We start from the raw sequence: 23,533 nt of genomic DNA, 5'->3' as shown, positions 1-23,533 counted from the left end.
GCATTTCATTACATTTGATGTCAGGGCCACCAGTCTGCAATCATTTAGGCAGGTAGGGTTGGCTTTTTTTGGGCAGAGGGATTATGTTGGAAACTTTAAAGCATGCTGGTACTTTTTCCTGCACAAAAGAGGTATTGAACATATCCATCAGGACTATGCTGAGTTGGTCTGCACAACCTTTCAATACTTTCCCCAGAATGTTATCAGGGCCAGCAGCCTTCCTGGGGTTCACTTTTCTCAGTTGGTTCCTTACATCCACAGCACTGAAGTTGACTACTGCCTCCTTTTGGTCATTGAGAAGCTTTACAGCCTCCAGGTTGTTTTTCTCTTCAAACCCACCATAAAATATGTTTAGATTGTCCATAAATTCAGTGCTATCATCACACTGAACTGACTTCTTATTGTAGTCAATCAGCTGTTGAATACCATGCCACAGGCTTCTTGAGTCTTTTACATCCTCAAAGCATCATTGTATCTTCTGTCCATACTCCCTCTTGGCTTTCTTGATGCCCTTTTTTAGATTAGCCCTTTCCACACTTAGAACATTCTTATCCTTTGCCCTGAAAGCAGTGTTTCTTGCCCTCAGTAATTTGTACACCTTGCTGTTTAGTCATGGTTTTTGGTTGGCTCTTACTTTAATTTTTTTGATGTTCATTTCATCCTCCATGCATTTGGATATATAAGCCATAGTTGTCTCAGTACATTCATCTATGTTCACCAGATTGTTCACTGTGGCTGCCTCCCTGAAGACATCCCAGTTTATATTATCAAAGCAGTCCCTGAGACTTTCCATAGCTCCTTCATGCCAGACCTTAATTTGTTTCACAGTGGGCTTATCCCTGATCAAGATATTTTTGTAAGCTGTTATTAGTTTTATGGAGATGTGATCAGAGCCAACCAGGTTTGGTTGTTGTACAGCTCTATATGCCCCTTTTGTGTCAGTGTAAACGATGACCAGAGTATTTTCTCCCCTTGTGGGAAAATCCACAATTTGGTAGTCATTGGGTAGCACCTCCCTGAGATCTGCTTTGTTGAAGTCACCAGCTTTCATAAATGCACAGTCAGAATTCTTGCATTGCAGCTCACATAGTATTATTCAGTATAGTCAATGCTTCAGTGATGTTAGCATTCAGTGGTATATATACAGCTGCTACATAGACACCATTTTGTTCTCTGGGCACATAAAAAGGTTTGTATTTTAGTATCAGAAATTCCACATTTACAGAACAATGTTCATTCACAATGTTACAGTTTTTGCACCAGCTATCATTCACAAAAATGCACACTCTGCCTCGCTTAGTTTTTCCACACAGAGCTAGGTTCCTATCAGCTCTGAACAAAGTGAAATCATCAAGGCTTGCAGCACTATCACTAATCCTGTTATTTAACCAAGACAGGAATTTCTCACCTTGTTTGTGGTGGTGAGCTCTAGCTTGAGAAGGTCCATCTTGTTGTCTAATGAGCATATATTTGCTAAGAGAATTGAGGGAAGTGCAGGCCTGTGAGGGTTTGTTCTTAATCTGGCAGTAATTCCAGCTCTGTAGTCTCTTTTCCTGGTTCTGTTATACCTCTTCTTTTTGGGTCTCATCCTGATTGTTCCAGAACCTTCCATTCCTTGATTTAGGTACTTTGAAGCTTGTTTGGTTAGGATGTTGAGTACTACAGGTGTGGTGGAATTGTTTGAGGATAAAGGTAATTTATCTTCTGGTTCTTTGCTTAGTTAATCATTTAACTTTGCAGACTAATCTATATTTGTGTGAAATATGTTGGAATACTTGTAGCTATGGTTTGTACGAAACAAAATTGAAATTACATCGTTCAAAAATGTTTCTGGCTTCACAGCATGTCACTGATTTTACCTCATATTTTTTGGTCTGTTCCTCTTAAAATTTGTGGTTTTGTAGCAAACTGTTAAGGATTATAGTCACTAAATAATGACAGGCATTAGTGTTTCAGACTTCATGTCTGTCAGAAACAGCGGACTAACACAATAGCTATTTTCTAGCAACTTTTTGGGTATATAAGAATGATACTTAAATCCGTCTCTTATTCTGGGTCTTTGGTCTTTATTATTGTTTGGATTTGTCATTGACTTTTTACACTAAAAGGTTGTAAAGTGGTATTTCTATCAGAGCTGGATGAGTGTATTCAGCAAATTGCCTGTATCTGTTGTGTGTGGGAGGTGGTGACTTTCTGCGGATGAAAGTAACTAACCCTCTTGTTTGCTCAATTTAAACATTCTACCTTTGCAGGACTAGTTTGTATTTCTGTGAAACACATTGGAATATTTGGGCTACTGCATGTTTATGTAAAACATACTTGAAATGTATTATTGTGTTCATAATTATTTATTTAGCGTTAGCAGAGTCAGACATCTGCAGTGTACACAGTCAACAGTGGAGCTATATATAGGGGCTATATGTGGATGGGAATAGCTGACCCTGGCTGTCATGATCAAGTTAAACAGCTATTATACCATGACCCCCCCCAAAAACGTGCACGCTGATTGGCCAGCGTGCCCGTTGTAAATCGAGTTATACTAATGGAAAAAGGTCCGGTCGCCTGGACTTTTTTCCATTAGTATAACTTCGTTTTAAACACTGTCTCGCTATGTTAAATGGGTTTAACATAGCGAGACAGCTTTAAAATAAGCAACGGAGATCTCCGTTGCTTATTTTAAAGCTGTCTCGCTATGTTAAACCCATTTAACATAGCGAACAGTGTTTAAAAACAACGGAGAAAGCAAGATCTCCGTTGCTTTTTAGTCTCGCTATGTTAAATGAGTTTAACATAGCGAGACAGTTTTAAAATAAGCAACGGAGATGTCCGTTGCTTATTTTAAAACTGTCTCGCTATGTTAAACTCATTTAACATAGCAAGACACTAAAAAAGCAACGGAGATCTTGCTTTCTCCGCTGCTTTCACAACTCTGATGTACTGCGCAGGCTCGCAGTACATCAGAACTGCCGCGGATGCCAGACATCTGCGGAAGGGCAGTAAACAGGCATTATACTATGCCATTATTTAAGAAAAGTAACAGTTTCTTTTCTTAAATAATGTCATGGTATAATAGCAATAACCCACTTCTGGGTGTGGGTAATGCTAAATTTACCCACGGTTGGCTTTGTTTGGTCCCGGGCGCCTCGGGACCAAACCACGCCAACCGTGGGTAAATTTAGCATTACCCACACCCAGGCATGGGTTATTGCTATATTAGTCTTCCTTTGTAGGACTGGTGTACCTTTGTGTAAATCAATAGAATATTTTACTGCATCTGTTTTTTATCACAATCAGACATGTGAGTTGTACGCAGACATTTTTGCTTCCACTCTGTAACTGCTTGGTACAGTCATTGGTGAATTATGACACCAGTTTAAATGGTCTTACATCAAGAAAATGAATTCAAAAGAACATGGGCATTTATGTGTATTTTATTTGCTTTTATGAAATCTTCATATATGCAGAGAGCATTCACAGCCCTACATATTTTGTTCACATTGTTAATTTTGTAAACTGCCTTTCCATTACCTAATCTTTTTGAACTTCCAGATAGCATGAGATATTTTAAGTGCTCTACTAATTATCATGTTTAATAGCATCTTCTCTACCTGAGCAGATCTTTTGCTTAGCACCCCCCATCTCCCTTCTTTTTGTTTACACTCTCACCAGTTCCAGACAGGAACGTCAGTCTGTAATCTGCAGTTGAGCTCAATTAACCAAGTGCAGGGAAGACAATAATGTCCTTCGTCATGGCAGGCACTGTAGCAGAAAGCTGGCAGATATCTACAGCAGGTGATGCTTCCTAGACACAATGAGTGTCCTATGGAGACACCTGAACAGAGAATCTCTCCTGCCATCCATTACATTTTTTTTTAGCTATAGCATGATAAGAAGTTTGGAAAGATGTACAGACAGCCATCCTATTAAGACTTTCAGCTGCCAGTGCCAAGTCTCCACCTAATTCTGTGTCCATGGAAGGTCCACTTCAGACAGCTCACACATGTTCCAGTCCATCCTTTTCCCTGCAAATGGTTACTTCACCTGTGGGCAGAGTGGTGTTTGCTTTTCTGTGTGGCCACACTGAATTTTCTGCAGCCATGCGTCTCTGCTGTCAAACTACACTTCAGTCATGTGTGCCCAACCAATTGTCCATGCAAAGAAATGTCACATAACCTGCAAGCCTAACTCCTATTAGCACATAGTGATGTGACCAACAAATGCAAATAAGGGAAGTGTGCTGAGGCATAAGAATCTGCTGACACACACACACACTAATCCATATGCCATTTACAGATGTGCATACCTTTTCATGTGACTTGAGGGAAAGACAATGGCTGGAATGTTCACCAAAGAGAAGACAGAGGTATTACTGTAAGCCCTATGGACATACGGCATGCATAATTTTAACAATTGTATATAGAACAAGGATTTCTATGACCCACACATGCAGGTGCTATCTGCCATATAAAAATCCTCAGAAAATGCTAGCAAATTCCTAAGGAATAAAATGGTAATAAATAATGCGTATAGTGTGAGTTCTGAATAGGTGGTAGTCCAGCTTGCAGCAGCTCAGAAATGAGTGTACGTCATGCAGGTCTACTGTAGGAACATGTTACCAAGAGATGTTGGCATTGAACCAAGTACAAAGCTACAGTTCATGTCACAGATGCATGGCAACATGTTAAAGCAGTTTGTAGATGAAGGAAAGAAACAACTATGGATCTATCAATGTGTAGACATTCATCACATCTGGTTTCATGTGCTGTGCAAATAGGTATGAAATTGCATAGGCAGAAAATGTGTAACCATATGTAATGCTAACCCATCTACATTTGGAATGCTGTTTTACAGAAGTACTCTGCAGGGTTTTGAGAGAGAGCAAAAGTTTCAGCACTTAAAGGCAGTTCTGAAGAGATGCACAATGGTCTGCAAACATATGATATACAGCCTTTGTCTACCTTCTTCGGGATATGCATTTTTATACAGGTATTCCATTTACATAAGCCTAGCAATAATAAAATGTATGCCTGCATGCATCCTGTGTACATCTATTGTACTGCTGCAAATTAGCCCATGATATCAAGATAGACCATCTTTGAACATGCCTACCATACCATATGGAGATGGTATGACCTATCGTATCCTGTGGTGCTAGTTACAATATTTTTAAAGACTATACAAGTGTATCCCTTTAGTGTAATACTGTAGAGCTGGGTCACCTGTATTTCCTTAGGTGACCTCAATGTTTGCAACTGGGATGACTGCCAGTCATCCAAGTTGCAAACATTGAGGTCACCTAAGGAAATACAGGTGACCCAGCTCTACAGTATTACACTAAAGGGATACACTTGTATAGTCATTAAAAATATTGTAACTAGCACCACAGGATAAGGTAGGTCACACCATCTCCATATGGTATGATAGGCATGTTCAAAGATGGCCTATCTTGATATCATGGCCATCCAAGCTGTATTCCCTCATCCCTCTTACTACACCGATATATAGCTTCATAACTTCCCCATCACTTATAGCATGGAATTGGTACCTCTTTGTCTGTTGCAGTCATTCTTCCACTCCCAGCAATACAGAGCCTACAGCTATGTTTCTTGTGTTCAGAGTTATCTACATGTCTCGAGATATACCATACATACATTACATGACAGTAGAGGCTGGACATTTTCAGTGCTGTTGAAAATAAAATCCTGCTGCAGGCACACAAAACCCATGGAAGAGTTGCTGGCCAGCCTTTAGAAGACCAGGTGTGGCAAATTTCAGTGCTTTGGATGGACAGAATTGCATAGTACAACAGTACCATAAATGTGGCACTGCCATCCTATACTGCTTCAAGGTAAAGGCAAGATCATTATGGGCAGATATATCAGCTAACAGAGACAGACACATTCCTGGTACTACTGCAGGGGGCCAACAGTACCTAATCTTGTCCCTTGTAAATTGGACACTGGCATCATGGTGGAACAACTCTCTCAGATCTTGATGAATGAAGCTCCAAGTTAATAATAGTTGCAATAATTTACTGGATAGTGCCACTGTAGCCATGGGCAATAGACTGAACACACCATGTACTCTGTGTTTTGTCAGAGGAAATGCAGGTATACATGTATGTCAATATAGAAATTGAGGTAGGTTTTGATTGTATGGTATATCTTTCATGATAACCCTTAACATGTATGTCTTAGAGCCACAGTGGTTATCACAGGTACTTATTCTCACTGTGATCTGTCTATTATGTATCTGTGGGGCAGACTGCTACTATGGTAATCACTATAGAGGCTGGGGCATGACAACAGGCAGATGTTGACATCCATGCAAAGGCTGATGACGATGACAGGACAGAAATGCTTGAAACATGGTCAGATGACACCATGCCACTCCATCCTGAGTAAACATCATCAAAGAACAGGGTGAAGGCATGGCCTCACTTGTAGATGACCCTAAGTCACCATCCCCATTGTGGGGCTACCCATGGTGGTTTACCAGTGCCAATGATTCTTTCCCTGTTGCTGTGGCAGGAAATGAATGCATGTGCCTGATGTGTGTATACTCATATTATTGCAGCCTTACAAGGGTGTCCAATGCCATCACATAACACAGAAGGCCCCTGACATGTGGATGCCACTTAGGATCAGTCAGGAAATGTTTAAAACTATCATCTAGGTCCACTTTGTAGCTGTCCATTCCATGATGGAGCCTGCCTTGTAGGATGGCATTCATGAGAAGACCAACAAGCACTGCTAGCTGCTCTTTGAGGACATGGAGTCCAGGTACAGTGTAATGAGTGGTCTGATGGTCACATATCTTTTAGAGTGCATGTAAGATGGAATATTTATTACTACAGTGACACCCAGTACCTCAGGAAGGTGGACAGTAGTATAGGAGGCATGCATGGTTGTAGCTGTCCCTTGCAGTGTGGTATGAAATCCTATATGCTCATCCACATGTAGCATTATTTTGTCAAGGAACCTGCTGAGTATTCTAGAGGAGGAGGCCTATGAAATACTCAACATGTCCCATTTTGATCTCTAAAGGATCACTATAGCTGGAGTAGAAGCATCTATATATACCTTGGTGTTCACAAGAATAGGAAGGCCACAAATCTCTCTGAATTATTTGCTTTTGTGACCTCAACCAAGACCTCTGTAATGTACCAGTCCACTTAGGACTGATCAATAATTCTCTGGTCATTAAAACTGTAGTTTGCCACTCACTGGCAATTCCATTTCCTTTGGCACCAGATACCATCTTACACATATCAGCTGGAGGTAACAATGTATGCTTTTGCATTACCATAGCTACTATCCTTAGCATTCTCACAGTCTACAGCTCTGATATTTTGGGGTGCTTTATCCTCTTGCTTTATCCTCTTATAATTAGGTGCACATTGGCATGCAGTTTCCCCTACATATGATTATGAATTACATCATCATCCATCTAGTATAAATTTGCATATCATTACAGCCTCATTTTATTTAATTATTTAGTTAGGTTTGCTGATAACTGCGGTGGTGGTGCTGCGGTAGCATTGTCACCTCACAGTTAGACGTTGCCCGTTCGATTCTCAGAGCGTCTTCTGTGTGGCGACATGCATGAACGGGCGTTCCTTCGTTGAAGGTTGTGCGTTAGGCCCGGCAAGCCAGCACGTAAAACTCTACTGCCAATCATTAGCGGACCAGAGTTCCACTGTGGCGACCCCTAACCGGGAAAAGCCGAAAGACACACACACAGTTAGGTTTGCTGATAATAGTAATGGACTGATCCAAACTGGACCCAAAGGTAATTCAGCAGATGAGTAGAAAAGAAAAAATACTGTATAGTACAGTGTGTTTGTTCAGTGTATAGTTATTTCAAGTTACAACAGACTAGTAGAATATAAACAGAAGTTAAACTAGAAATATATACATAAGCACAATTATGAGGGATAAAGTCAGTAGATGGTGGTTATGGTAAAGGGGTGGATGTTAGGTGGTTAATCATTAGTTCTGCTTGTTGGATGGGGTAAAGGAGGCCTGGCAGTGTAGCAGTTGATGGGAGAAGATTAGCTGGATTAGTATGTCTGAGATGGTGTTAAAATTGTGGAGTTTTAAGGTTTATTTTGATATCTGTTTTCATCTACATATCATTATACATTCATTCACACGTATCGTACATATGTATGTATGTATTGCATCTGTGCTCCTTGCACAGTGATGCATGGCAAAATTAAACATTTCCAGCCTGTATATGATGAAAGTCCATGTAACTGCACTACATAATATAAAGCCTATGAAATCCCAGTCATAAAGACAGAAATGTTACTATCACCGATAATTTACCTCATTTATGTCCTGCATGTCCATGCTTGTAGCTCTGTATTAGGGGTGAGCTTCTGCCCAGCTGCTGACAGCTCAATCCTTGATCATGTTAATGCTAGATATGTAGAATGAAAAAATGTATATAGCATATCCTTCACATATTATCATGCAGTCTAAGCATCTGTTTTAGCAGGCACCCCATTTTTTTTTCTTTATCATTCAAATACTTGTTCTTACTTATGTTAAGGGAATTATTTACTTTGTTCTTTAAGAGTAACAGCCTAAGAAAGATACAAATAAAAATCTACTGTGAATAATGGCTCACCAAATATTTATCTTAAATAACAGATGAGTTTGAATATTAAATGTGTGCATGACTAGTGTTAACGCCTTTATTAGAAATGCAAAACTGTATTTATTAGCATGTATAACTGCAAACAATGAAAAAGGGTCTCTCCTTAATTAGAAAGAAATTCAGACTGCTGGGTGTCTGGTAGTGTCATCTTTTGGTAGTTAATTTCTTTATATTTGCTTCATTTCTGGAGAAGACATTCTTCAGGAAGTGTGTTTCACTGTACCAGACATTCAAATGTTTTAAGATGCATTTTCATTTGCATTTGTTTTATTAACTCCCTGATGGTCTAGAGTGGTCCTGATTTACTTTCACAAACTTGTGGTTGTGATGTCTTGTTTAGTTTCTACTCTGTTATATAAAATTAGAGATTTTTGAGAATACTGTAATTTACATTTCCTATCTACCCGAAAAGTGACTGTAGCTGCACTGCAACTTTTAGATAACATTTTTGAACTGATTATTCTAAGCTACAGCTGGATATAATCCCACCATAACTGGAATGAGTTTTTAGGCAAATAGACAATATAATAATAGCCTGCAAAAGGTGGGATTCATTTTTTTAACTTGCATAAAATGCTATTCGGGATATTGAACATTTTTCCCTTTTTTTCTTATAGCACTGTGGGCCTGCCCCCACCCCACCCCCCATCTATAATCCAGTCTATGCAGTATTGTCTTGCAATTAAGCTCTTTAGAAAGATGGTGCTGTGCACAGTGCTGCAACTAGGGAGTAGTGAGAGGGCAACTGTCCTGGGTGCAAGCTGCCAGGAGGATGCCAACCATGTGCCAATAAAATGCCCCTGTATTTATTTCATCACCTGCAGGCTTTATGTTGAGGGTGCACCAACCTCTGAACTGCCCAGGGCTCCAAATGCCCAGGCTATGGGTATAGATGTCTGTAAATAGTAAGCATCTTGCGTACCTAAAATGCTAATCAAAGTAAATTAGTATAAAAAAACTGTTCCGCTTGTAGCTGATTGATGGGTGATTCTGGTACATTATAATGCTTGTGAGTATACAATGTAACTATCTTTAGTGAATGAAATCACTACAGTATTTGCTGTGTTCAATCTTATGGCCTCATTTTCTATATAGAATGCATTTTCCTGTATGTGATATCTAAAAACAACCACATTGCCATTTAGTTACTTTTTCGGCGATAGAAACAACATTGGTAAATACAGTAACATCAGTCAACTGAAAAAAATAGAGACCAAATTGTCATATGCTTCAAAATACAAAAAGTTTTGTCAGGAAAATTCAAAATAATATTACACACACACACAAAATGTGTGTGTGTGTGTGTGTGTGTGTGTGTGTGTGTGTGTATATATATATATATATATATATATATATATATATATATATATATATATAAAAATATTGATCTCTATCAGATTATCGAATGTCTGGAAATTTGAAATTCATATGGCTGAGACCATGTGATCAAATTTTCGGAAGCTCAAACATTAAAAAAAATTAAATAAAGTCTATATCGTCCATATACAGTGTGTGTGTGTGTGTGTGTGTGTGTGCGTGTGTGTGTATATATATATATATTTGATTTCACTTTATATCCTCTAAATACTGAAATACCAAAATTCAGTATTTCGAAGCTATAAATTCGAATTTTTGAAACCACTAAAACTCAGAACCACAAAATTCAAAATCTAGCACACTGGAGATTTTGAAATTTGTGCTTCTACTGTGCACACACACACCATCCTCACCACACGCAAACACAAGCTCTCTACTACATAAAAGCAGGGGGGCAAGCCCCCATGCATCCCCCATGTGGGGGGGACTCACCCCCCCACACCCTCCTACCTAAATATTCTCACTCCCATGGTCGCACTACACACACACACACACACACACACACACACAAAACACCACCACTAAGCTACATTCTCCTCGAACACGCACATCACAGCTACAAAACACACCTAACACACACCACAGCCTCTACCCAAAACCCATAACACACACACACAAATACTTACCTGAATCCATAACCACAGCGAAACCTCAAGTGTGAAACTCAAAACCACTGGTATTCGAGGTTTTGAATTTTGCGCTTCTGAGCTTTCACTGTTCTCAGGATTCCACTTTATGGGCTCAAAATACTGAATTTCGATATTTCAGTATTTCAAACTTCTAAAATGAATATATATATATATATATATATATATATATATATATATATATATATATATATATATATTCACTTCAGAATATCGAAGGTTTAAAACTTCGAATTTCATATGGTCGAGACCATATTATCAAAGTTTCAAAACTTCAAAATTCTGAAATAAATACAAGAATAAAATAAAACCATGTTCTTCAACATTTTTGCAGGACGGCAAGCCCCCCTGCACCCCCTGCTATTTAAATATACCAACTCCAAGATCGCACTACAGCGAGGAAAAGGGAAAATTTCCCATTCCACACTGTATAGAGATCTCCGTTCAGACCGTTCAAAGATTTAAACCTTCAATATTCTGAAGGGAACCCATATATATATATATATATATATATATATATATATATATTTATATCTATATATATGTGTGTGTGTGTGTGTATGCAAGTAAAAGTAAACTGCAAGAAACACCCAGCCAAGCTGCAGTTTTCACTGTTTAATAGCTAAAATTTCTTTTAATGAAGGCCCATAGCATATGTGCAAACAACCCCAGAAGGACTTTCAGTGTTTTATCTACATGTCTTCTGAATGCTTATGACTTTTTACTTTTTATGTCTTTATGGGTACATTCAGGCCAGTAAAGCCAAACCCCACTAGCTGTTCAAATGTATGTCCGTAAACACTAAGGTGATACATGAACATGAACAAAAAATGCTGTGCTAATAAGGTTGCAAACATAGCTGAATCATGCATGTCTGTAGCTAGTGGGCTTTGGCTTATAGGCCTGATTGTACCCATAAAGACATACAAAATAGCACCTTAGTGGCTCTGTGTTTCAAAGTGCTGGAGATGGAAGAAATAGGAGTGTCAAACTTGCCCCTTGCGATGCCCAAAATAATGTCCATCTGTGGTTTTGCTGAATTATATCTCATATTTTATAATAAAGAAGTATTGATTTCTTAACAAGTTATAGATGCTTAATTACTTTGAAGTCTCAGTGTTGACTGGTTACAGTTCATGGCTCTTTTTTGTAATTTTTAAGGAGTCTCAGCCAGCAACTTCATTGCTTAAGAAGTTCTAGTTTTCCCTGTGGTTTAATGTTTTTCCTTAAGGGTGGGAGACCCCCTTTGGGTGGGAAGCTGTTGCACCTCACTACAAGATTCTGCTTTTACACGCACATCTATCTATCCACACACAAGGATATGAGGTACAGTTATCCATGTTTGGGGTGCAGGGAGGCAAAAGCTGTTGTTTTAAATTTAATGGGAATTAGTCATTCTGCTTTCACTGAGTTAAAATCAACAGAATGGAACTGAACTATAGTGCAGCTAATAGATTAGTATGTCAGTGCTGAGCCAAGGAGGGGGTGTATCCATATTCATCAAGGATACCTACACCTCCAGGTTAGTGGCGCAGCATGATACCTCTGAGATCATTCATGTGCAACTAATATCGGGCAAATCTGCAATGCAAATTGTGGCCTGCTACAGATCACCCTCCATGACCCAGGACCACCACTCCACCTTTCTGGAGACACTGGAAAACATGAAGGTCCTACCAAACACCCTGATATTGGGTGATTTCAATTACCCTACCATTCACTGGGAAAACTACTCGAGTACAAATTCCCAGGCCCAGCGCTTCCTGGAATTCCTCAACTCAAACGCCCTGGATCAGCTGGTACACTCCCCTACCAGAGGTGAAAACATATTAGACCTGGTCATCACCAACATGAGTGACAGGTGTTCCATACTGGAGGTCAATCCGTCACTGGTTAGATCAGACCATAAACTAATCACTCTGGATGTCCACACCCCACCACCACCCCCAACTAAGGAAACCACAGTAAAAAAAACTTTTCTAAAGCAAACTTCACCTTACTTAAGACAGAGGTGGTAAGTTTCACAGCCCCCATGCTAAAGGATAATGCTGCCGAAGATGCAGAAACCTTTACAAATGCACTCTATGAGCACCTACAAAGATGCATGGATCGTGCCATCCTTAGCAAAACCAAGACTCACTCCTCAAAGAGAAGGAAACCAGTTTGGTGGACCCCTGCAATAAACAGGCTATACAATAGAAGGAGGAAACATTTTCAGAAAAAAAAAGCAAATACCAAGAAGGAAAGACATTCCTGATCAGTATCAGTAAGAAACTGCAGTCCCTCATGAAATCATCCAAGGCTAACTTCAAAAGAAAGATAGCCAAGGATTCAAAAGATAACCACAAAGCCTTCTTTAGCTTTGTTAAGAATCTAAGTGGCAACTCGCAGATATGCACTGAACCAGAGCAAAAAAGCACAAAATATTCTGAACCTACTGATATTGCCAACATCCTGGCAGATTCAGTGCAAACTACACCCCCCTCTCACCTCCAAAAGGGCCCACAACAATACCGGAAAAGTGTAGTGTCCCAGAAATCACAGACGCACAGGTGAAAACAGCCCTTTCAAAAGCCAAAAACACAGCATCAGTGGGACCAGATTGTGTCCCAGGCTGCGTCTTGCACAAACTACAGAATGAACTAACCCCCCACCTAAACACGCTGTTCAACCTCAGCGTCTCCACAGGGTACGTGCCCATAGAATGGTGCACAGCAATGGTCATTCCTCTCCACAAAGTAGGGACCACAATTGACCCTAGTAACTATCATCCCATAAGCCTGACTAGCCTGATCTGCAAGGCTATGGAGCGCATCATCATGGAACTCATTAACAAAGACATTGGGAACCTCCAAATACTTGACCCGACCCAGTTCGGCTTTGTTAAGGGCAGATCATGCCTACTAAACCTGGTTGGCTTCTTCGAGACAGTCACCAAAGCCATAGATGAGGGAAAGGTAGTTCACACAGCCTTCCTTGACTTTGCCAAGGCTTTCAACACCATTCCCCACTCGGGTATTATAGAAAAACTCACCAGCCTGAACATAAACCCTTACATCACGAGATGGGTTGCCAACTGGCTTACAGACAGAACTCACACGGTAAGAATAGGTCCGACTCTAAACCAGTCACAAGTGGTGTCCCGCAAGACTCGTTCCTGGGACCCCTACTGTTTGGCATATACTTCTCAGAAGTACAGACAAACACAAGAAGACTATGGCTAACCAAGTTCACTGATGACTACAAACTGGAAGCCATAATTGACTCTCCGGCTGACACGGACATCCTCCAAAAGGACCTTACTGAGAAGGGCGCCTGATTTCAAAGTCATGGCCTCAAGCTAAATGCCAAAAAATGTATAGTCATCCCATTTGGGAAAAACAAAACACCCACGAATTACCACATAGATGGCAGCCCCCTTAATACAGAAGCGGTAATAAGAGATCTGGGGACCCAGCTAGATAGTAATCTCTCTTTTCAGAATCATATTGCCAAAGTAGTTAGGAAATCCTTCTATGTGGCCCATCTAATTACTAAAGGGTTTGCATCTAGAAATAAAGAGGTTATAATGCCCCTCTACTCATCACTCATTAGGCCCATCATAGAGTACAATGCCCCATTTGGGAGGTACCTCACAAGACACTTCCAACAGCTGGAAAGACCAACAAAAGTACCTCACCAAGAGGATTACTGGTCTCAAACATATGTCCTATGCAGCCTGACTGAAAAAACTCCTGCTGTACTCAGTGGCATATCGCTTACTCAGAGGTGATCTCTGCCTGACTTACAAAGCCATGTCCAACTCAGAATTGATGGACATGCTCCACCTAAAGAAATCCAAGTCACTGCGAGCCACGCGCTCTAGTGAACTAAACCTCAACACAACAATAAATAGAACATGCTGGAGGGATAGATTTCTGTCACAGAGACTCCCCATGCTTTGGAACAAAATTCCAAATTACATCAGGCAGAGCCCCTCACTAACACTCTTTAAGAGAAACCTTGACAAGTGGATGAGTAACAGAAAATACACCCCTGGGATCACTTAATTGGCTCTGCTTGACAGAGGATCAGTTAATTAATCAATGAGGCAGCGAAAGTCAACACACTCTGGCTAGGCTTATAAATGCCCTCGGGCAGATAACCTAGTACCTATCTATGAACCTAAGTATTAAGGCTACGAGCTGTTAATAAGCTTCCTCCTGTGATGCAGGGTTTGATTCCCACAGCATTCATTTGTCTACTGTGTGTTTTTGAGCCAGTCACTTAATTAAGCATTGTTTTGGGGCAACTCTTTAATGGTCTCGCAGACTGCATGTCTAGTAACATGCTATGAAACAACCTAGGAAATCTATGCATCGTCTTATTCTCATATGTATATACAGTATTGTACAGATACTATATGTCACGTCATAGGTCTTTCTTTGTTTTACATTGCAGAAAATAAAGTTTGCAAATTTTGTTTGCAACTCTATAGTACAGATAAACATATGTTACAAATGATATGTATCCACTATGATTATTCACATGTCATTAAATTGTAGCAAACTGAAACATCTAAACCTCCAGGACACTGCATACTCACAATAATAACATTCCAAATGTTTTGTAACATTTATAACTAGATATTTTTGCAGGAGTTGTAGATAGGTACCCATTTTCCCACTCTCTATAGGTACTAACATCTGGTTTATACAAACTTGGAAAAAGGGGCAAGGGTGAAATCAAAAACCAAAACTCACTTTTCCTTTGTTCCTGCATTCTGTGAACCAAAAGTGAATTCACATCATTTCCAACACAAAAATTTCCAATATACTGAAGTGTCATCTACAGGAAAATGCAAATCTTTCAGCTGCTGTGCTCTGAGACTCACTTAATATTATCTCAAGAACTCCAAGTTTTAAAATCATAGCCTATTTTTAATCTGCAGTTACCCTCAAAATGAAGCTGTTTGCCACCAGATTTAACATTTGTGCCTTACTTTATTATCTTTGTTAATCAGATAGTGTAATAAAATGCACAAAAATGTAAAACAATAATGCGTCTAGTTTAGATGGGCATCAGCATAATTTAGGATGTACCTTTTATCTCCTGAGCAGTGCTTCCATAGTTATAAGGCAAATGATCCTGGGAACTTTCTAAGAACAATTCTTGTGGGTAATACTGCAGAAGTCTGAAAAGAGAACTCTCAGGTTTCCTAGTTTGAAATAACAAAGGTTGACACATGAAACCTGATATATTACTATTATCGTTATTAATATACTTTACCAGTTTGAGTGTTTGCTGTTATTACTTTAGTTTTTTTGTTTGTTTGTTTGTTTTGTTTTGTTTTTTAAATTAAAACTTGCTTTGTCATACAAAAAAAGCAAAATATATTGCCGGAAATGAAATCTCTTCAGAATGCAAAATTTTGTCAAGCACAGTATCAGTTAATATGACAGATGTAGCGGCAGAGTACGAAAAGTGTGGTGCGGTGTGTCTGTGCCCCCTTTTAATAACATCTGTTAACTTAAAATCAGAGTAGCCTTAGAGGTATGCCATTTGTGATATGTCAGAAAGTGTATGAAAGTACAAATGTTATTGGTACAAAACACCTTTTGTTCTTCAAAACACTGGTGTTGTCTGTACATTTTGGTTTCTGTTTTATGTGATTATATTCCAATGTGTTAGCCGCAAAAAAGCCAGTTGTGATGCATGACTTCCTTTATTTTTACTATTAATGCTGCTTTATTTAGAAAATCTAATTAATCACAACTTGACAAACTGGTTGTGTAATAGATAGTTTAGTACTCTGCTAACAGGTTTCATTTACACAGCACACAGGCCTTTATATGAAACATAAAAAATGTAATTGAATTCCCTTGAGGAGATTACTACATGACCTTACTCAGCTCCCTATTCTAATGTTAGATCCTCTTCAAACTTTACTTAATAGAAACATAACTTCAAGTTCAGAAGAAACACGCAAGAGCAAAGAGGAACAGTTAGAAAACAAAAGGGAAGATGATGCAAATGTCATTCAAGAAAGTACATTTGTCAAAGAAAGGGATAAGGATGTCTGGAATACCTTTTAAAAAAAAAAAAGTGGAAGAGTCAGGAGTGGAAAGGAACATACAGAAGTGTGGGAAAAACACAAAGCTGTCCTAGAAATGAGTACAAGGAAATAGAATGCAAACTAATAAACTGTTGTGGACTAAATGTTTTTATGCACTATTTCATTCTAATTTTCTGTGTACCATGCTATGTATGAAATGTATTCTTGTTTCTGTCTATGCTAATATTTACTATCAGTCGTTGATACAGGACCAGCTGGATACTATTTCCAATCGTGTGTATTCCAGTTTTCTGGATGCATTTCAAGTCAGTCCTTTTCTTGCATTATAATTTATTTTGCCTATATATTCTAGCAACCGAACTCTCCCTCCTACTTGCTTTAAAAATATTAACTGTTTTATAATTCGTTTTTCAGCATTACTTTTAAATATGTAATTACATTATCCTAACCTATTACTTGACAGTTATTTGACATCTTGTTTCTATAATGTTTCCCCTTATATGCTTATTAAATTCAGATTTTCTGCTGACCATAAAGTCTTGTACATCTGACATTATTTGTGAAACATTTAACAGTATGTGGTCATTCATGTCAGCAGTTGTCCACAGAAAGAAATTATGGGAAGTGTCATTGTTTTCATGATCTTGCACAAAGCAGTTCACACTGTAGCTTTCTGTTGCTAAAAAGCAGCAAGTAATATGACTTAGATCTTTCATTTTCTGTCTCCAGTTTTTATCAGATTCTGTGAATATTCCTGCATATTGTTTATTTCTTTATTTATTTACAATATACATTAGAGAGCATTAACATTGTCATCTGCTAATACGTTTCTTCCAGTATGCTTGACTTTAATTCTTTTAATTTACACTTGTATGACAGCTTCTCTACCCTGGACAAGTAATCAAAGAGCCTCAATCCTCACCAATGACACTAGTGTGAGACGGTCAGTAAGAACAGGAATGGATTTACGCAGTATTTTCAGATGCAGCTTTCTGCATCAAGCATACTTTTCCCCAAAAGCACACAAGGAACATACTGCACAACTGAGACTGGACTCTCTCTCCAGATCCCAGACAAGACTCACTTTGGGGCATCGTGTCCTGTTTCAAGTAGCTGACACACCCACACCTGAGTATATGATTTTCACACACGCACACACACTCCTGAAAAAGGCTGGTACAGATTTACTAGCACATTTGATTACCTGACTCTGGTATAATACACATTCAGAGCTTTGATAAGATCTGTTGCAGTATTTGAAAATTATAGAACAATTTCAAAAACTTCTACTCTTCCCTTCCAGAATTCTTTGTTTAAACATTTACATTTAATCTGTTACAATAAAACTGTTGATACATTTTAACATAAGCATCTGTACAAGTCAGTGTGATAGTCAAATGGCACAAAATTATTTACAAAACTCCAATTTGCTATGCTGGCATATGTTACACATGCACTGCCCTATTCTCACTGGCATAGATGGCATTGCCACATCTTGCACAATCTAGACTTCTGCATAGGTAACCAGTGTTTCTGGGATACCTGAAATAATGCATGGTAAGGTAATAACTGAAACAGTAATTTTGTCACTGTAATGACATTAATCATTTTCTGTTTTTAAAGTCAGATACTCCTCTACTATTTTTGTCATTTACAGATAAACACATACATGCATGTTGTCTCTCTCTTTCTCACACACACACACACACACACACACACACACACACCAATCCCACGAGAATCTTAGATATTCTTTCCTTTATGCCTTATTCTGTTGTTGATTTTCTAAGGAAATAAATAGTAACATTTAAACATAATGGTACTCTCAGAAAGATGCAGAAGTTCAACCCACTCTATAAAAAGGTTCATCTGTTGAAAGCAGGGCTGTGTATGTAGAGAGATTTTAATGTAATAGATTACAGAATGTCAAGCAGCTTGAGTGATTATGAAATTCAGTTGTTATGAAACAAATAATGAGATCAAACGTTGTTTTAATATACTGTTTGCTTTATTGGTTTCTTTCAAGTAGATGGAGAAAGATACATTTGAGATGTTGTTCCTTGATGGCATTCCATGCTTTAACATATAGCTTTCTCTTCTGTTTGAACAGGTAGTAAATTCATATGTACCTGGAAAAAAGGTGTGGCTTGGTGGAGTTGGACCAGCCTGGGCTGGAGGTACCAACAATCTCTCTGATACGTATGCTGCTGGATTTTTGTAAGTACCTGAAACATGTCAAAATCTGTAGGAATTCATGTACACTTAACCCCATATTTCATATAAGAGACATGAGATGATGTGTAGCATTGTGATTTGTGATTTCTGAAAAAGCCTAATATTTGTAATTTTGCTAGTGTGTTAGATCATGGCTACATGTTCAATAATTGCAGAAGAGTATTGCCATCTGAAATTCATTGATTTGTTTTTAAAATGCCCTGCAAGGCTCACTGTTCCAGTAACTCTATGAATTGCTGCTTAAGCAGTTCACTGCTGACTTGTCAACTTAATACCAATAAACAACAGCTGTCCTATTTCAGAAAAGGTGGAGAGAGAGGTTAAAGCTTGTTATGCCTCAGTATCACATGACAAGTCACATGCTGCTCTAAATAGTATATGATAAAGCTCCAGAAGTGGCATTGTATATAATATTTGCAAAGGCATATACTGGGATACTTTTTTGGCTCTCCTCACAGCTGCTAGTCAGCTACTCCAAGTTCATCTTCTCAATCACCAGGTCCAGTAAGACATTCAACCTTCTTTTTCCAACAATGTCCAGCTCCATTGAGGAGATTGAGGCATCCTGCATCAGTGGCATTCTGCTGTCACTGGAGTGTATCCAGTAACACTCTGAAGGTGGAGTATGTATTTGGCATCAGCAGTAGACTGTCTCTTACTTCTACAAGAGGCTGATGTCAGCAGGACTCTGCACATACCCTCAGGCAACACCAAGTTGAGTGGTTGTTTCTCTGGTATGTACCAGGAAAATGAGATCATGCAAGTGCACCCCAAGCATGTGCATCTTCCTCCTACTTCCCAGACTAGATGGTGCCCAAGCCACAAACCAAACTCACTTCACCTGAATCATAGCCAGAGCTGTGTTCTTCTACACCAAAAGAGGATGCTATGTATTGGTATAATTAATTGCACTCTGATGCCAGATAATAGTTTGAGCTGCTGACATAATAAAGGAATTAATGAAAGTCTGTGCTGCATTCAGGAATTGTTAGGCAGCATGTACGGGGTTAACTTTCATTCACTGTTAAGTGATCCCCTACCCTACCCCCATTCCCACACACCCCCACATCACTTACATTTATACCTAGCAAACCCCTCCCACAATCTTTGCACTAAGTCCTCCCAACCAGTATTCATTTAACCAGTCACCCTCTTCCAATTAGTCTCCACCCAATCTCGTACTTTTATCTCATCCTTAGCAAATTGTATCACACCTATACCATATACTTCACAACTCTACATCCCCCTCCGACCTAACCCATTATTCTTACTGTCTACTATTCCTAATACCCTTTAATTCCACTAGCATGCTTCACTGGAAGTCTACCACACTCCCCCCTCATAGATCTTACTCTTAGTCTTCTTGCACACACCACATCATTCAACCTCCAAAACTCCCTCATAACAGAAAAGTTGATCATCTCCAACACTTCCCTAGAAACAAAAACAGACACCTTCTCCAATAAATTAACCACTTTCTATAATTCTAGCATATTATTATTCACCAAACTCATGATTCTACATGAATACCCTAAACCTACACCCCCACCATTAACAAAACCAAAGCAGTTCAATAAAACTATCCTCCTAAACCACCATTCAAAATTCAATTATATTCCTATGCAGCCCAATGTGATGACATCCATCCCAACCCAGGTCCAGTTTCTAACCATACCTTTTCCAAAACTTCTTTACCCAAAAATCTATTTTTAATCACTCTTTATCTCAGCAGCATCTGCAACAAAATCTCAGAACTCCACACATAGCTAACACAACACTCCCCTGACATACTTGCCATTACTGAAACATGGCTCGAGCCATATATTAAAGACACTGAACTACTCCCACCAGAATACAACATAATGAGAGCAGACTGAATGTGAAAAAAGGGGGAGGTGTAGCCTTAATCTATCCCAACACTCTCAACCTACTCCCTTATTCCAAACCCATCTCCACCTTTTCTAATGCTGAAATCCTCCTAGCCAATTTAAAAATCAATAGCACCAAACAGCTATGCATCATAGTCTTATATAGTCCACCAGGGAATAGCATGCCTATATTGGAAGACATCCTTTCCTGGATATCACAAAACATGTCCAATGAAACCATCATCGTGGGGGACACCAACATAAACTGACAAAATCCGAACTCTGACTACCCCACCAGTAGCATAAACCTACATGGTTTTACTCAACTTATACCTGACCCTACTAGATTCCAAAAAATAACAACCATGATCTACCCTTAACTGGATCCTAGTTTTAGATCTCCTCAAATACTCCAACTCTGGAACCCTTCCAGATATCTTAAATAGCCACCTGCCCACCTACACAAACAGAACCATGAACCACACCACCAAAAACCACACCTGTAAAACCGCATGCAACCTGTCTAACTTCAACCAACACCAGTTTAACTCCATTCCAAAATCTGTAAACTGGTCCATATTAAAAACTTTTCCTTTAAATGATGCTGTCAACCACTTCAACAAAATATTCCTCAATACCCTTAACAATGTACCCCCATTCCACACAAAAAGAATAAAATCTAATCATGTTCCCTGGCTAACCAAGCCTACCAAAACCTTACTAGTACTAAGGGATTAAACCTGGCAAGAAAGGCACAGAACCAAAAATGATCTAAACTATCAAAAATATAAACTGTCATGCAACCAAGTGAAAAAAAATGATAAACAAGGATAAGAAGCAATATTTCTCCCACCAGCTAACCTACCAGAAAAACACCCAAAACAAAATTGGTATACCATTTCCCAGCTCCGCAACCCTGGGACCAAAGGAAATCCATCCCCTGTCACCGATAACACCCCATCTCAAATAGCAGAAACTTTCAACACACATTTTATAACCAGTATACTCAATTTATTCAACTCTCCCAACAACCCTTCAAACTGTAACCCCATGCACAATCCCAGCCCCTCACAAACCAATAGTAAACACTCCACCTCATCCTCCTTTCTTCCACAGGACACAACTTTAACTGACCTACATCTTCCTCACCTGTCTCACCAACCTATACCCACCCACCACATACTCAGGCTACTTCTTAAACTAAAACCCTGTTCTCCCTCTGCTGACAACCTTCCACCAGAATACTTAAAATACAGAGCTGATGCTATAGCTTATCCATGCAGCATACTTATCAACCAATCCATCTCAGAATCCTACATCCCCACCTGTGGAAAAAAATCCATAATAACCCCCCTCCTGCACAAAGGCGGTAAGTGTTGCGACATTACCAATTATCATTCCATTGCTATCCTGTCTCCCCTATCCAAACTGTTAGAAAAATGCATAAACAAACAACCACTTAATCCTACTCTAGAAAACAATTTACTTACCCCCACCCAACATGGTTTCAGACCTTTTCATAGTACTACTATTGCATTAATCTCTTTCACAGATACAGTCAACAAAGCCAGGGATGCTGGATTATTAACATCAGTAATACTTCTTGATGTATCCAAAGCCTGTGATACTGTTTATCACTCAATGTTACTACAAAGACTCTCTACCCTTGGTCTTTCCTCCACAACTCAACAGTGGTTCAACAATTACCTAACAGGGAGACAACAACGCGTAAAATGTCAGGGAAACCTCTCCAACTATCTACCTAATAACACAGGAGTTCCACAAGGGTCCATTCTCAGATCATTACTTTTCAACATCGTTGTTAACCTTCACACTGCCTCCCACCGAAGCTACCTAATCCAGTATGTCAATGATTCCACTATCATCTCCTCCTCCAACAATTTAAAATACCTCCTGCATCTAACCCAAACTGCCTTCATTTTCTTAGAGACTTGGCTAAACAATTTACAGCTCCTGCTGAACCCAAATAAAACAAAACTGCTTCTCTTTGCACCCAACAATCTCTCATCTGACTTTAAGATCACCTCACTAAATAATACCCAAATAGAAATCATTTCAAAAGCCAAACTACCAGCAGTAACCATAGACAATAGATGTTCTTTTGATCTACATATCCACAATGCAATAAAAAAACTCACTATAAACTAGGGATGCCCTACAGACACAAACACTTCATGAACTCATCCACCAAAAGCAGCCTGGCTTGTACTTACCCACTCCTCTCTCTACCGTGCACCCATTCTGACAAACATTAAGATTACCCTACAAAACAAACTCGAATCCTGCTATAATAAAATTCCTAAATTCGCTATCAATGCATCACATAACATACAGCACTGCATAGCCCTCAGTTGGCTCAAACATCCTCACCTGCTAGACCAACTCTAACTTAATGTCACACAAAATTATATATTAACCCAAAAACTGTCTTGTACTCAACTCTTTCTCCTCCAGACATATATACCCAGCAGGACCTTCCGCTCTGAAGGCAAGCAAGTAGTAACCCTTCACAGACCTAATAAAATCACTGGACAGTGTCTATACTACTGCACTGTAGCAAAACTCTGGAATGCCTTACCACCAGACATCAGAGCAATAAAACACAAGAATTTCAAACTCACCCTAAAAAATTACCTCCAAGGTACAAGCACCTGCCACTGTTTCAA

The 23,533-nt window shown here is 39.2% G+C and overlaps 1 protein-coding gene across 1 annotated transcript in view; it reads left to right on the top strand.

Moving 5' to 3' along the window:
• HPSE2 (heparanase 2 (inactive)) overlaps positions 1 to 23,533 on the top strand; it is a 2,291,060-nt gene that overhangs the window by 1,934,473 nt on the left and 333,054 nt on the right. The window contains exon 8 of the mRNA XM_044056830.1: positions 18,854 to 18,960. Within this exon, the coding sequence (XP_043912765.1) occupies positions 18,854 to 18,960 (107 nt within the window). The remainder of the gene's footprint in view (positions 1 to 18,853; positions 18,961 to 23,533) is intronic.

This window comes from Protopterus annectens, chromosome 14.part0, assembly GCF_019279795.1.
Source record: "Protopterus annectens isolate FY-2018-M chromosome 14.part0, PAN1.0, whole genome shotgun sequence".
In the NCBI taxonomy this organism is placed as follows: domain Eukaryota; kingdom Metazoa; phylum Chordata; order Ceratodontiformes; family Protopteridae; genus Protopterus; species Protopterus annectens.
The sequence above is the reverse complement of the archived record's forward strand: the minus strand, read 5'-3'. Positions and strand labels throughout refer to the sequence as shown.